The 16,716-nt window shown below is 42.0% G+C and overlaps 1 protein-coding gene across 1 annotated transcript in view; it reads right to left on the minus strand.

Moving 5' to 3' along the window:
• Positions 1–16,716, minus strand: part of adgrv1 (adhesion G protein-coupled receptor V1) — a 289,090-nt gene that overhangs the window by 245,463 nt on the left and 26,911 nt on the right. Inside the window, 2 exon segments of the mRNA XM_056458383.1 lie at positions 1,017–1,166; positions 12,897–13,084. Coding sequence (XP_056314358.1) covers positions 1,017–1,166; positions 12,897–13,082 — 336 coding nt within the window. The 5' untranslated portion in view covers positions 13,083–13,084.

Here is a 16,716-nt window from a genome sequence, read left to right on the forward strand (position 1 = left end):
GTGATTAGCTTTGCATAATTGCTCTTTAATCTTACAGCACTGCCAGTTGTGACTGTCACAACTAGTTATTTCGCTTGAAGGTGACTTCTAACGAAAAGTTGCTGCTGCAAGTTCCATTACCAAACCTTTACAGAGAGATTAGTGGAGCTCTTCAAAGAACATGCAAAGGCTTATGGGCCATTGAGCTGTGGCTGAAGAGTTGACAAGCATTGAGTGCTGTTTCACTCAAGCAAGAGTATCAACCACTCTGGGATTGCCAATATTGAGATGGATTACTCTTAAAGGAGGTAGTTTATCTAAAATAGAAAATTCTCCCATTGTGTAGTCACTTTTCAATTGAAAATCGAATAAAAAATATTAAGAATCCAGGTACCAAACAGTTGATGATAGTTTATCTTCCCAGCAGGCACAGGATGTCAATATGATGTCAGATTGATGCTTTACCCTAATGTCGTAGGACGTTGCATTTTGATTGGAAATGAAAATCAGATTGACGTCAGAACCCAACGCCAGGCCGACGTCAATGTCCAACATCGGACAGACATTGCATTTTGGTTACTTTCCAACACAACCTAAAAACAACCAAATATCAATGTATAATAATGTTACAGCTTGCTATTGTGTGGATGTTACCACTATGACGTCTATAAGACGTTGGATTTTGGTTGCCATAGTTAAGATGTTAACTCAATGTTGGATTTTGGTCACTTTCCAACACAACCTAAAATCAACCAAATATCAACGTCATTTCACATCATTATTGGATGTCAAAATAACATTGTCCTTAGATGCTGGAAACCTCAATCTAACCTAATATTAACGTATTATACGTTGTGTAGTATACGTTGTGTGTTCTGCTAGGCTGTTTCATCATTTTATATTTGAAAATTAGATCCATTGAAAACCCAAGGTGAATTACCGTACTCATAGGCATGCTTTAACTGAACTGAACTCATATTCCTACAATTACATCACAGATTGGGAATGGCAAAGCTTTTTTTTTTTTGCAGAATTACCTGCAGGCGAAGGATGAAGACAAAAGTCTCATCAGCTTCAGGTATGTCATCATCCTTCACAGCAATGAAGATGGTTTTACTGCTTTCAGAAGACAGGAGAAAAGCAGCTGCAGTTGTGGCCTCAAAGTCACCAGTGTCGTCTCCCTGAAGCTGGACAAGCACATGGAAATTCATGGAAATCAAGTCATCAACAGTCATCAACAATTTACTTCACAAAACAATTCTATTTACAGCAAGGTTTCTCACATCGTGTCTCTGGTCCAGATTCTACATGAGAGAATCCAATCCAGACCAACTTCAATTTTATATTTCAAGAGCACTAATTGCAAGAGCCACAAGTGTTTTCAGTTCATTCATATGGAAGTTGAGCTTGAAAGCTCACACAGTGCATTATGGCAATAAAACTGGCATGAAGAAAGTGTTGATAGCAGCCAAGAGCATCAGAAAGTTATGCATTTCTTGACTTCATGCTTATGTAGAGCAACAAATGCTGGGATTAAAAATGTGGATTTACTACTTAGAAAAGAAATGTGTGTAAAGCTATGCTGACACTGCATTATTTGCCCTATTGACTTCCATGTATACTGCAGACTGAAAATGCAAGCTTGTGTGACATCTTTCGCATGTCGCTGTGTTCTGAAGTTCAAGCTTAGTGAAATCTAACCGGCAAATTTGCATCACGTGATTTATTGAGACCACTAGAAGATCAAAAACGGAAGGGGGTAGAATTGGCATGGATGGAGGGGATGTGTCCCCACCAATATCTACCAATTACTGAAATGTCCCCACCAATAATTTAATCGACTTCAAAATAAAATAATGCTTCATCAACACTTAAGCCACTTTCACATTACAAGCGACTCGCAGTGGCAAAGCGAAAAGCGACCGTTCATTTCAGCGAAGAGTGAGCAATCTCCGTCGACCTTAGTCTACGCGAGCAACAGGGAATGTTGGTGACCAGGTGGGCATGTCAAGCGATGCGACAAAGTTGAGAAAGCTTCAACTTTAGGCAAATGAAGAGCAACTTTCTTGAGCGACAGCCAATAGGAACACCAGTAGAGCTCATGTAATCCTCTCTCAGCTCACTCAGAGGCCAGTTGTATTCATGCTGTATAGACCTACACACCCCTGCGTTTGAAGCAGGTTGCTACAAAGTCGCTGCTAGTCTGAATGAAGCATTAGTAACTTACTTGTGCACAAAGGATTAAAGTCAAGTTTGCTTGACTATGAGTTCACTATAACCAAGGCTTTGGTTCTCTCAAATTCTCTAGATTCATACCTCCTCAAAGCCAGATTGCAGTAAAATCTAGCCTAATCTCACGAGAAAACGCTAGTATTTTACGTTTTGTCAGTTTAAAGGCTAATTCGTACGAGTTCAGTCGTACGAAATTGCACAATTTTAAAAAGGAGGCGTGGCACCTAACCCCACCAAATCATGAGCAAATCATACTAAATTGTACGAATTAGATCATACTGATTCATTCGAATTAGCCACTAAATCAAAAAGTTACGAATTGCAGTGAGATTGAGTTGCTAAAATCATGACTTTGTAGCATGGAACAAGATTCATTAATTGTTATTTGTATTATTAAGTGTTTATTTCCTATTATTAAGTACTTTGTTCATGTTTATTAAAAGCGCAAAAACAATTTGCGCAAAGCATGTGCTCTAGGGATGTATGTCCAAACCAATTTCAAGAGCGAATCTACGCCCTTCCAAAAAATGTGACCTCTCTGTCCAGAAATTAGCAATATTGAGCAATTGCTTATTTTATCACCATCTTGTTTTGTCCCAACCCTTTTTCGCAGTACCATCCGACAGAATTTTGCATACTCAAGCTAGTGTGACTGCAGCTTTAAACTTGTAATCTTGTTAGTTTTTAATGTTTTTTTTCTTTCTTTTTTTTTTTTTTGGTCATGGTCCAAAATGAAAGACAATCATTTTCCTGAGTAAAATAATTTTTTTCAGTGCTAGTTTTGTCGTGACATGCAGTCAGTGAATGATGTTTGGCATAATCAGTCGGCACTCTTCAGTGCAGTGAGTGTTTGAATGGGCGACTCGAGGATGTAAGTGTTATGAAGCGGACAGGAGACAGAGGTAAGGAAACGTTAGGGTGTTTATTGAATGACAACAAGGAGCACATGAAGGATAGCCAGGAGGATCAGGAATGATGTTGGGGTCTTTTCCTCCGTGGCTGGGTAACAGGAATACACGAGGATGGACAGCACACACCAGATACAGCTGACAGAGGATGACACAGACTTGGAAGGACTGGAAGACAGGACGATTCGGGAGGACCAGGAAGACTAGGAGGAATACAAAGAGAACAGGTAAGTAAATCGTTTGTTTAGCTGAGGATGACTACGCTGAGTGGTCGCTCAGTTGTCCGCTTCGTCGAGACGAGCCCGGACAATGAGCGACTGGAGTGCTGTGCTTTTATCTGGTGCTCGTGAATGTGATGCAGCTGTGTGCTCATTAGAAGTCAGGTGATGGTGATCTTCGTGAGTGGGGGTCGTGAGAGCCTGACCAATCCATGACAGTACCCCCTCCCAGGGCCCGCTCCTGAGGGCCGACACCTCCGACGCCGTGGTGGTCTCCCTCGCCTCTAGGCGCTGGGAACTCAGGGTGGCTCTCATGAAGCTCCACCATGAGACTAGATCGAGAATATCAGCTCTGGGAACCCATGTCCTTTCTTCGGGGCCGTACCCTTCCCAGTCCACCAGGTACTCCAACTGGCCACCACGACGTCGGGAACGCAAGATCTCCTTCACTGCGTAGACGGCTCCTTCTTCTAGGAGCAGTGGAGGAGGGGGTTCCTCTTCGTGGTCAGGCTCTGTGGAGGGAAGAACAGGATCGTGATAGGGTTTCAGGAGTGATACGTGGAATGTAGGGTGAATACGGTAGTGAGAGGGTAATTGTAGTTTGTAGGTGACGGGGTTAACCTGTTCCACGATGGTGAAGGGACCAACAAATCGGGGACTTAACTTGCGAGAGGGCAGTCGCATGCGTATGTCCCGGGTGGATAGCCACACCTTTTGTCCGGGTGTGTATCTGGGTTCTTCAGACCTTCTTCTATCGGCGGTTACCTTGCTTCGACGGACTGCCCTCTGCAGATGTTGATGAGCCTCGTCCCAGACTCTCTCGCTCTCCCGGAACCAGTGATCCACTGCGGGGACATCAGATGGTTCGCCATCCCAGGGAAAGAGCGGTGGTTGGAAGCCCAGGACGCACTGGAATGGCGTGAGTCCGGTGGAGGGTTGCCGCAGTGAATTTTGGGCATATTCTGCCCAGCCCAAATACTGGCTCCAGGAGCTCTGGTGACCACTGCAGAAGGTCCTCAGGAACCGTCCCACCTCCTGAATCTTCCTCTCTGTCTGCCCGTTGGTTTGGGGATGATATCCAGAAGAGAGGCTGACGGCCACACCTAGGAGCTTGAAGAAGGCTTTCCATAGACGTGAGATGAACTGTGGACCTCTGTCCGACACAATATCTTCTGGAATACCAAATGACCTGAAGACTTGATTAAAGATATTGTCGGCTGTTTCAAAGGCTGTGGGAAGACCTTTCAGAGGGATTAGTTTGACAAACTTTGAGAATCTATCTACTATGACTAGAATACAGGTATTACCTTCTGACGAAGGGAGATCAGTGATAAAGTCCACTCCTAGGTGTGACCAGGGACGGTTCGGAATCGGCAAGGGATGGAGCTTTCCAGCGGGTAGATGACGTGGGCTCTTGGATTGGGCACAGTCCTTACAGCCCTGAACATATTGCCTCACATCCCTTGCCATGTTTGGCCACCAGAATCGTTGGGATACTAGCGAGAGAGTATTGTTGATCCCTGGATGTCCAGTGCCTAGCGAGGTATGTAAGGAGTGGATCAGATCTACCCGGTGTTCAGGTGGTATGAACTGCGATGAGGAGGGCATCCCGGCGGAGCAGGGGCTTCCGGAGTGGCAACGACTGGAGGAGCGTTCCAGGTGATCGGACAAATGGAGATGTGTTCGGGAAGAATCTTCGTGGGAGTTCTTCATGATCGTGATGCTCGTGTAAACGAGAGAGAGCGTCTGCTCTTAGATTCTTGGGTCCTGGACGATAGGAACAGGAGAAATCAAAACGTGAGAAGAAAAGTGACCATCTGGCTTGACGTGGACATAGTCTCTTGGCCTCTTTGATATATTGGAGGTTTTTGTGATCTGTGATCACCTGGAACGGATGTTTGGCCCCCTCCAACCAGTGACGCACTCTCCAAGGCTAGCTTGATTGCTAGCAGCTCCCTGTCTCCTATGCTGTAATTCTGCTCCGCCGGGCTCAACTTCCGAGAGAAATAGGCACAGGGATGCAGTCGGGGCGGTGTTATTGATGTTGAGATAATACTGCCCCGACGCCGGTGGTGGATGCGTCCACTTCCACCACGAAAGGAAGATTTGGGTCAGGATGAGTCAGGAGTGGGGCCCTTGTGAACTCCTTCTTAAGAAGGCGGAAGGCTGCGGCTGCTTCTTTGGTCCACTCCAGTCCTTTGGGTTTACCCTTGAGGAGATTAGTGAGAGGTGATGTAATCCTGCTGTAGTCCTTGATAAACCGTCTATAAAAGTTAGCAAACCCAAGAAACCTCTGGAGCTCCTTAATGGAAGTGGGTTCTGACCAGGATAGAACAGCCTCAATTTTCTTCCCATCCATACGTATACCGGTTTTGATCAATGATGTATCCCAAGAAATGAATCGACTTCTGGTGGAATGAGCATTTCTCCGCTTTGAGGTAGAGGTGATGTTCTCTCAATGTGTTGTAGGACCTCCGCAACGTGTTGGCGATGTTCGGCCTCACTCCGGGAGTAAATGAGGATGTCATCTATGTACACTATTACAAAGTGGTGAAGAAACTCCCGGAGGACTTCATGAATGAAGTTTTGGAATACGGAGGGGGCGTGACCAGACCGTAAGGCATGACCTCATATTCATAGTGGCCAGTAGGGGTCACGAATGCTGTCTTCCATTGGTCCCCCTCACGTATTCTTATCAGATTATACGCGCTGCGGAGGTCCAATTTAGTGAAGACTTTAGCTTCTCGGAGCTGTTCCAAAGCGGCTGGTACCAGAGGAAGGGGATATCGGTATTTTACTGTACCGTTATTAGGACCCTGTAGTCGATGCATGGACGCAGCCCTCCGTCCTTCTTGGCCACAAAGAAGAAGCTTGAGGCGGCTGGTGATTTTGAGTGACGTATGTACCCTGACTCAGAGCCTCCCTTATGTAATCTTCCATTGCCTGATTCTCTGGAAGCGAGAGCGGGTAGATCCTACCTCTTGGCAACTGGGCATCTGGAACTAGGTCGATCGCGCAGTCCCATGGCCGATGCGGCGGTAGCTGGGAAGCTCTCTTGGGGCAGAAGACATCATGAAAGGAGCGTCTCCTTAGGAATGTGGATAGACTGCTTCTCAGGAGGGCTCTCGACCGATGTTGCAAACAAAGAGATGGGGTTCCGACCTTGAAGAGGGAGATTTGGAAAACAGGTAGGTGTACATCCAGATCCCATTTCTTTATCTCTCCTGTGCCCCAAGAGATGATGGGATCTGCTTCACCAGCCACGGGCGCCCTAGATGATGTCCATATTGCACCCTCCAGAACCAGAAATTGAATCCTCTCTTGATGTAACAGCCCCACTTGAAGAAGGATGTCTTCGCATTGTCGATGGATACGGGTCGAAGATCGAGTGCACTGGGTTATCGGTTGTATCTGGTATATATGCGAGGAGCCTCAGTACGAGGTGGAGTTGACGACAGAGGGATTGGGAGATGAAGTTCCCTGCTGACCCGGAGTCGATGAGGGCTGTGACAAGGAGAGAAATAGAGGCAGTAGTTATTTGTACGGTGGTAGTAAGTGGTTTACATTGTTCAATATTCGTACTGAATACACTCACTGAAGTCCGAATGGGACGAAGGGGACACTCCATACGGGTGTGTCCACTGACACCGCAGTATAGACACAGACCCCGGGTCAGCCTCCTCTGTCGTTCCGCTGATGTCAGTCTTCCAGACTCTATTATCATGGGTTCTGGTTCTGGAGAGGCTGTTGACTCAGGCGATTGGAGGAGTGCAGACGAGGGGGTGATGGTGTCCTGTTGATAGGAACGGAGACGATCGGAACATCGGAGAGAATGTTGGATGAATCTCTCCAGACCCATTGTATCATCTAATGTGGCCAGCTGGATTCGGAGAGGGGGTTCCAAGCCGAGCCGGTACGTGGTCAACAACGATCTCCATTCCATCCACTTGCAGCTGCTAGAGTGCGAAACCGAGAGAGATACATATCCTGTGTAGATAGAGTACCTTGCTTTAGATGATACAGCTGCTCTCCAGCGGCTACTTCCCCATCAGACGTCCAAACACCTCTTTGAAATACTCCGTGAAGGTAGTGATGGAATTCATGACCGGCCCGGCTTGGTTCCAGATCGTCTCAGCCCATTTAAGTGCAGGTCCAGAGAGTAGAGATACGATGTAGGCGATCTTTGACTTATCTGTGGGATATAGAGAAGGTTGCATTTCGAATATGAGGGAACATTGTAACAGAAAACCATTGCACTCCCCCGCTCCGCCTGAGTAGGGCGCTGGTCGGGCCATGGGACTGGAAGGAAGGGCCGAAGAAGAAACTGTGGAGGCGGAAGTGCTCGGTGCTGGTGGTGCGTTGGAAAGTGGAGCTGGTGGCTGTAGAATCCGCTTCAACTGGTCCACCAGCTCTTGAAAGTGATCGAGGGTGCTCATGTTGTCGTCGTTATGGGTCCGGGCTTCTGTTATGAAGCGGACAGGAGACAGAGGTAAGGAAACGTTAGGGTGTTTATTGAATGACAACAAGGAGCACATGAAGGATAGCCAGGAGGATCAGGAATGATGTTGGGGTCTTTTCCTCCGTGGCTGGGTAACAGGAATACACGAGGATGGACAGCACACACCAGATACAGCTGACAGAGGATGACACAGACTGGAAGGACTGGACAGGACGATTCGGGAGGACCAGGAAGACTAGGAGGAATACAAGAGAACAGGTAAGTAAATCGTTTGTTTAGCTGAGGATGACTACGCTGAGTGGTCGCTCAGTTGTCCGCTTTCGTCGAGACGAGCCCGGACAATGAGCGACTGGAGTGCTGTGCTTTTATCTGGTGCTCGTGAATGTGATGCAGCTGTGTGCTCATTAGAAGTCAGGTGATGGTGATCTTCGTGAGTGGGGGTCGTGAGAGCCTGACCAATCCATGACAGTAAGTTCTCAGAAAAAAAGCTGACAAAGCAAAAACTATTGGACAGAGAGGTACATGTTCACTTTGCTTCAATCCACCACACAAATCTGCTCTGCTATGTAAGGAGGTAGCACAGTTCTTTGATATTACGCCGGGATGAGTTTATAGTTATAGCCATATTATGTCAAATGGTGAAGTTTTTTTCCTTGCCATTTCATGCCACTGGCTTGCTCGGATCGGGACTTGTGGAGCTGTGCTTCGGTGGGTTGCTCTTCAGTGTTTAAACTTTCAGCAGTGAAATTTAACTGAACTAAACTGAACTTCAACTCTGAAATCAGGACTTTACTAGAACTATGTTAAGCTGCTTTGACACAATCTACATTGTAAAAAGCGCTATTTAAATAAACATGAATGAACTGAATTGTATTGAATAAACTAGAAAATACCCTTCGTCAAACCAATCAACAAAGTTATATTTTGAGCGAGAAGCTAATGGTTAAATTCAAATAAATTATTTATGTATAGTTAAGTTAAAAGTGCTCCTGTCAGTCGCTGAGATCAGCTGAAGGGGTTCAAAAATGGTTAAACTCTACTATAAAAACTGTAGGGGAGTTGTAAAACAATCCTCTTTCCAAAAAAGTGTAGAGTTCCTTAAAGAATGAGCTGAGCATAATCTAAGACTTCCATTAGGAAATAAAGTGTTCTGTTTAAAGCATTTGTATAATGTACAGTAAAGGGCATTGTTCTTTTTTTTTTACAAAAAGTAGACCTTTTAGCAGTTTTTCGACTTACTTCCTTTTAATTATGAGATATAAATACTGCAATTTATATTTTAAGCACATTTTCTTTTGCTGGATTAGCTTGTCAAATGATCACACTTTTTTTGTGTACCAAAAACATGTTCTAAAGATATAGAATAAAAAAATATAAAGAGGCTACTCATTTTAGGCTACTTTTATATCACTAGGGGGAAATAGCAATCTGTTAAAGTTTTAAATTGAAAACTGTGGCTTATTGTCATTTATTAGTCAAATAACAAACTGGCTAGCACATTCAACTGTTCTCAGTCAGAATTTTTCCCCGTAATGAAAGCTTCAGCTGTTTCCATTCGTCAATATTATGTTTTATCTTTGTCAGCAATGGATCATAATTTAACATCATTTTCATTTAAATTCTGAGTCAATTTTATCCCTAAATATTTATTTCTTTTAGAAGCCAAATTGTGTTACTACAAGTGAATGACAGGTTTTGGATACTGGCATAGTCTCTGATTTTTTCCAATTTATTTTATATCCCGATACGTATGAATACTATTGTATTCTTTTCATTAATGGAGGTAAAGATTTGAGTGGTTCATAGGATAGTAATTAGATATCATCTGCATTCAACATCAACTTGTGTGACTTAATGTCTTTTACCCCCTAACACCCCTACTATTTGAGTCTGCCCGAATCATAAAAAATAAACATAATAATAATGTAGAGCTTCACAATTTTTCTAGCTTTTCTTGTAGAAAAAAAGTACATTGAAAATTCATGGCTAACAATGGCCTAATAAGTATAATATGGGCCACTTTTGGTGCTTCACAACTTTTTATTTCTTTTAAGAATAAGGTCAAAGATTTAGAATAAAAGTTACATGTAAAATGCTTTCTCTATAACAACAATACAGGGAAATGGACTTTACTTGCATCAGATTTCACTTGGTCTTAAAGCCTTTTCGATGGGTTATTTGATAACTTATGATGGCTTAACAGTCAAAATAGGACAAATCGTCACCTTGGAATTCTAAGGTTCTATCTGCATTCTGAATGATTTTAAGATATTAAGCTTCAAAGTTTTTGCATTCCATATAGCAAACAGTATGTGTGTAACATTTGTTTTTTTTTTTTTTTTATAAAAAGTCTTAAAATGTAAACAACATACATCCCATAATGCAAATAAGTTGTCATTTATTAGGAATCTGTCAATAGAACCTTATAATTCTAAGGTGACGAAATGAGCTAATTTATGGGACAAATACTGGACTTTGTCAGTGAGGGGGGGGGGGTCTTTCTAACCATCCAATCACCCCCCCCCCCCCTACTAATTGGCTATGGGCCTGATGTATAAAACATTTACATTACATTAGTAGACGCTAAACATCTTAAAAGTGTGCAATGGGAAATCCCTGACCTCTCCTAAACTCAAGCAACACCATCTGGTTGACAACTGGCACCTTTAGCACACGCTTTGATGCCACCCACAGAAAGCCGCTACAAAACAGTCTCTCAGATCCTTCCTTCGGCTGTGAATTCATGGAACCCATTCAATGAACCGGCAACACTTACCGACTTACCATGCGTGCTAAACAGGCATTGCCTGTTTTGACAGTAGGCATATTTGTGTTTCTATGCTAATTATGGCCATATGTGCTGTGCAATGATTTACCAGACAGATGTTTCGGGTGTTGAGCCCTAACCAGTTGTTAAGGCATTAACACATCAGGCAGCACAGAAGCTCTGTATTGTTTGCTCAAAAGATTTCAGTTCTGTGGGGTTAACATCAAATTTATGTCACTCAGTTTCCTGTTAAAATTACCAAAATAATGACTAAATTAGTCTAATGCATGTGTCTACATGACTTTCTACTGATGCTATTAATAGAAGACATATTTAGACCTAATTTGGGATACGTGCCCAGGAATACATTTTTGGGAACTGTGAAGTATGTGCCATTTTGTGTGTAAAACATGCACTACAGGGTGATAGGATGCCATAAAAAGGCAACTGATTTGTGTGCTTTAAAGATGAACTTGAAGCTTTGTTGCTTTAAAATTTTGCCATGGTAATATGAGTTCATGGTCTGATTCATAGTGATTAGATGATTAGTTTGAGTCAATCTTAAACTAATAATTTTTTTTTTTTTAATGAAACCAGTGTGGAGGATTCAAAAACTGGAAAGATCTGAGGTGTGTTTCCCTAACGCATTGTTAACGAACTGTGGCTGTTAAATTACATTGAATTCTAACAACATTACTTGCGACCATAGCTGCATTGGCCTAATTTTGACTCAGCAATTATTTTGTGCCATTCACCTCACCATTGACAAGGTTATCAGTGAAGTAATCACTTTATGTTTTGTCCATACATTTAACAAAGCCATTATAATGTGAAGAACTGTCTAACTGGCTAACTGACTAACTGACTAACTGACTGACTGACTAGTTGGTTGGTTGGTTGGTTGGTTGGTTGGTTGGTTGGTTGGTTGGTTGGTTGGTTGACAGACTGACTGAATGACTAACTGACTGACTGACTGACTGGTTGGATGGTTGACTGACTGACTGACTGTTTGGTTGACTGACTGGCTGATTGACTGACTGACTGACTGACTGACTGACTGACTGATTGACTGTCTGCCTGGTTGGTTGGTTGACTGACTGACTGAATAACTGTTTGGTTGACTGACTGACTGACTGACTGATTGACTGACTGACTGACTGACTGACTGACTGACTGACTGACTGACTGGCTGGTTGGTTGACTGACTGACTGACTGAGTGGTTGGTTGGTTGGTTGGTTGGTTGGTTGGTTGGCTGGCTGACTGACTGACTGTTTGACTGACTGACTGACTGACTGGTTGGTTGACTGACTGACTGACTGAGTGGTTGGTTGGTTGGTTGGTTGGTTGGTTGGCTGGCTGACTGACTGACTGTTTGACTGACTGACTGACTGACTGACTGACTGGTTGGTTGACTGACTGACTGGTTGGTTGACTTGACTGGTTGACTGACTGACTGGTTGACTGACTGACTGACTGACTGACAGGTTGGTTGACTGACTGACTGACTGACTGGTTGACTGACTGACTGACTTGTTGACTGACTGACTGACTGACTGACTGACTTGTTGACTGACTGACTGACTGACCAACTGACTGACTGGTTGGTTGACTGACTGACTGACTGGTTAGTTAGTTGACTGACTGACTGACAGTCTGTTTGGTTGGTTAGTTGGCTGACTGACTGACTGACTAGTTGGTTGGTTGACTGACTGACTGACTTACTGACTGGTTAGTTGGTTGACTGGCTGACCGACCGACCGACCGACTGACTGACTGATTGACTGACTGACTGACTGACTGATTGACTGTCTGCCTGGTTGGTTGGTTGACTGACTGACTGAATAACTGTTTGGTTGACTGTCTGACTGATTGACTGACTGACTGACTAACTGACTGACTGACTGACTATCTGACTGACTGACTGACTGACTCACTGATTGATTGACTGACTGACTGACTCACTGATTGATTGATTGATTGATTGATTAATTGATTGATTGATTGATTGATTGATTGATTGATTGATGATTGATTGATTGATTGATTGATTGATTGATTGATTGATTGATTGATTGATTGATTGATTGATTGATGATTGATTGATTAATGAAACAGCAAACAATCCCATTCAGTACTTTAAAGTATTCTGAGTTTTTTTTATTAAGTTACTAAACCTGTGTAATCTAACAAAATACATCACTATAGTCTATCCTATTCTAACAAATCTGTAGTGAAATACTTTTTACAAGTCACCTTCCCATCTCTGTAAAATAAACAAAACAGACTAAACCGCTGGTGGTGTTAGGGCTACATGTTTCACTTGTAAACTTACCAAAACCAGTGCAGTGACATTAATCGGATCTCCAACTCGTTCCACCACAAGCCGCACAATGGCTCTGCTGCTCTCATTCACCACAAACTGAGTCTGGCCCTGAAACCTCAGCTCTGCCGACTCGGACCTGACACTCGTGGTGAGCAGCATCAGAAGCAGGCCAGACAGAGCCAGAACAGCTGGCATTCCTAAACACAAACAACACAAACATCTCAGTAATCATTCATCATATCTGGTATATGGAAAAAAATGTATGTTGTTATAGACTTGCTAACTGTTCATACAGGGTATAAATATATCAAAAAATAGGTACTGACAGAACTGAGAAATAAGAAACAATTGAATGAGAAAATTAAAAGTGTGATATAATTAAAGATGCCTCTAAGTCAACAATGGGACTGTGACTTAATTTTCTTTCACGTTACTGCACTTGAATAGTTAGACACATAATTATGTCAAAATGCTTGTTGTGTTAAACATTCATGCAAAACAGTTGGATATTTTGTCACCTTGGAATTCTAAGGTTCTATCTGCGTTCTGAATGATTCTGAGATATTGAGCTTCAAAGTTTTTGCATTCCATATAGCAAACAGTATGTGTATGTGTGTTTTTTAAATAAAAAGCCTTAAAATGTAAGTATCTTATAAAAAACATCCCATAATGTGAATAAGTTAACAAGACATTTAATAAGAATATGTCAATACCTCAATTTTGACAAAAATGTCAGATAGAACCTTATGATTCTAAGTGACGATTTTTTAGTTTAACATAAGGAGTCGAGTGAACACAAGGTATTGGATAAGTATTCAATCTGCAAAGCTTTAACAAAATATACAACTTGATGTTTATTTACCTACCCTCATTAGAAACCATGGGTACTAGTTTTATTTTGCCTGTATATGTTTGTTTGTTTTTAAGCCGAAGGCAGAACTCGACTAAATATCCTTTGTATCTTTAATTCATATCAGTTTATTGTTTCATTTCTAAATGTAAATTAGAATTTTTTTCCCTATTAAATTTCTCTAGTTTTTCTTGAATGAATGTAATAACTTATTTATTCTGTTGTGTTTGCCGATATTTATTCTGTACTTATTTGTTCTTATTTTCAATAATAAAAAATAAAATAGTATTAAAAAAACATATTAAAATTTCCTCATACTATAAAATAAATAAATAATTATTCTTATGCTGTGAGATTTCAGTCATATGATGTGCTTCTGAATGACTGTATTTAAATTTCTGTCGTGTTTCAGCAAAAATTGCTCATCACCGCGTATCTTGTCACGAAGCTTGTTGTCAGGACACGGTGTTACAATGTCACCTGCTCACCTAATGTTTACGCTGGTAATATTTATATTATTTGCTAATAAATAACTTCATGTGGAACTCTGAATCTGCGTCTCATTTTGGAGTCTGCAACTTTCCACCGGAGGTTGCATTTCGGTCACAGACGCATGCTTTTGGAGCCTTTCTGAATGAATGAAATACGCGGTTTTCCACCAAGGCAATCTGGGGTGCTGAAATATAATTGGCTAAAGTGACATTGGGCATGTTAAAATGACCAAAACAAAGACAGCCATTCCGGCACAGAAAACTCAAAGCAGAATATCTGACCTCAGCATTGTTTTTCAGATAACAAGATATTTTTTCAGATTTTTTCCACATTTTTTTGAGTGCCTTAGACTGATTTTTGCCTTTAACAATAAACTAATTTTGAATTTAGGAATTTATAAATAAATATAATATCAATGCATGTCTGACCCTTTTCCTTTAAGTCTGACCTTGAAGGTCGGATGCGGTTATTCTCACTTACAATTGGAGATAATTAAGACTGGCATTTATTGTGGTCAGCTCTTTTGAAGAGAAAGAGATTATAAAGTTTTATTGGTCGCCTCAGACAATGCCTGCCCCTCTCCTCTCTCTCTCCTCCTCTCTCTCTCTCTCTCTCTCGCCTCCTCTCTCTCTCTCTCTCTCTCTCTCTCTCTCTCTCCTCCCTCCCTCCCTCCCTCCCTTCCTCTTGTAGTCATAGCTAACAAAAATCAAACATGAATGTGTTTGAAACAGTGTCTGCTAGTCATCTGCTGCTTTGAAGAGCACACGTTCTTATATGTTCACTAAATTACATGGCTAATACTCATGCTCTGAATGAAGTCATCTTGTTTTTCTTTTACCTTTTTTTCACAGAAGGGCCGATTACCAAGGAAAGTTGGACATTGGTTAAATACAGCTCTTCATATGTTCCACTTCTGCTACATCATGCGGTTATTCTTGAGCCACAAGGTTGCTGAGAGTAGATGGCTTTCATCAATCAAGGTGCCATTTCAGATTACAGAGGGCTTTCTTTACGTTGACTTAGTGAGAAACCAAGTTTGAAAACAAGTTTGAGGGGGCAGAAATGCAACCATTGGCATTTTGCTAGTTTTACACTGTACCAACATTTTGTGTTTGTGTGTGTGAATCTAAATCATAATGTGTGTGTGGTGTGTGTATGTGTGTGTGTGTATGTGTGTGTGTGTGTATGTGGGTGTGTGTGTGTGTGTGTGTGTGTGTGTGTGTGTGTGTGTGTGTGTGTGTGTGCTGTTGTGTGGTGGTGTGTGTGTGTTGATGGCAAGAGGTGGGCAGGCAGGCAGGACGGCGCAGAGAGGGGGGCTGTGAATGCTATCAAAACTGGATTAGCGAATGCTGGCGGGCCGAGGCCATGGGGTGAGGGTACAAAGCCAGGACAGTAGAGGGGAAAGACTGGTATTCAACCCTGATTCTCTCCTGGAGCTGGGAACTTCCTGACTTGTTCAGACTGATAATGCAACAGACACACAACCACACTCGCAGCAGCACCTCTGTCTTATTTATTCTGGTGAGCTGACATTGTGTGATGATGAAATGCTACCTAATTTCTTTGAATGCATTTGTCCCGACTGTTTTTTTTTTAATTACCCCTGCTGATCTACATTTTCAAATCGAACCCCTCTCTTTCCTTCCTTCTGTACTCCTCAAGTAGTTCTGGGTTGCTGTACAGATTTTCCCAACCTTGCCTTTGCTAAAGAATTTATTTTTTCACTTGCTGACTGTCTAAAATGAAACAAACCAAAGCAAAATATTAACAGTTAGTACATTTTAAAACTAACAATAAATTCAAAACAGTTATTTGAATCTAGTATGCAATTTACTTAAATTATCATACGCTAAACAGACGTTATCTCTACCGCAACTGTCCTTAAATGGTTGCAGTATATGAGAAAAGAGTTGCGGAGAATGATGCCCACGATTGTTTTGTTAATAATAGGGAAGCTATGATGATTAAGCAGTTTTTACTCAGTGCATACTAAGACTTTGGAAAAGTTCATTTTCACCAAAAAAAAAAAAGTATATTTAACAATTTTGTAAACAGAGAAAAAAACCTGTTTCGGTAATGATAATCAAAAGTTGTGGAACCATTGTGACAGGAGAAAATTTTATACAAACTGGAAAAATATAAAAGATCTTCTTTTCTGGCAGCCATCTTGAAACACTATATATATATATATATTATATATATATATATATAATATATATTATATATATATATTGTGTGTGTGGTGTGTGTGTGTGTGTGTGTGTGTGTGTGTGTGTGTGTGTGTGTGCGTGTGTGTGTGCGTGTGGTGGTGTGTGTGTGTGTGTGTGTGTGTGTGTAGGTAAGTAGGGAGGTAGGATGGATGGATGGATGGATGCAAGGATGGATGGAAGGATGGATGGATGGATGGATGGATGGATGGATGGATATTTGGGTAGGTGGGTAGGATGGATGGGTAGGTGGGTAGGATGGATGAATGGCTGGATGGAT

This window comes from Danio aesculapii, chromosome 5 (assembly GCF_903798145.1).
Source record: "Danio aesculapii chromosome 5, fDanAes4.1, whole genome shotgun sequence".
NCBI lineage: Eukaryota > Metazoa > Chordata > Actinopteri > Cypriniformes > Danionidae > Danio > Danio aesculapii.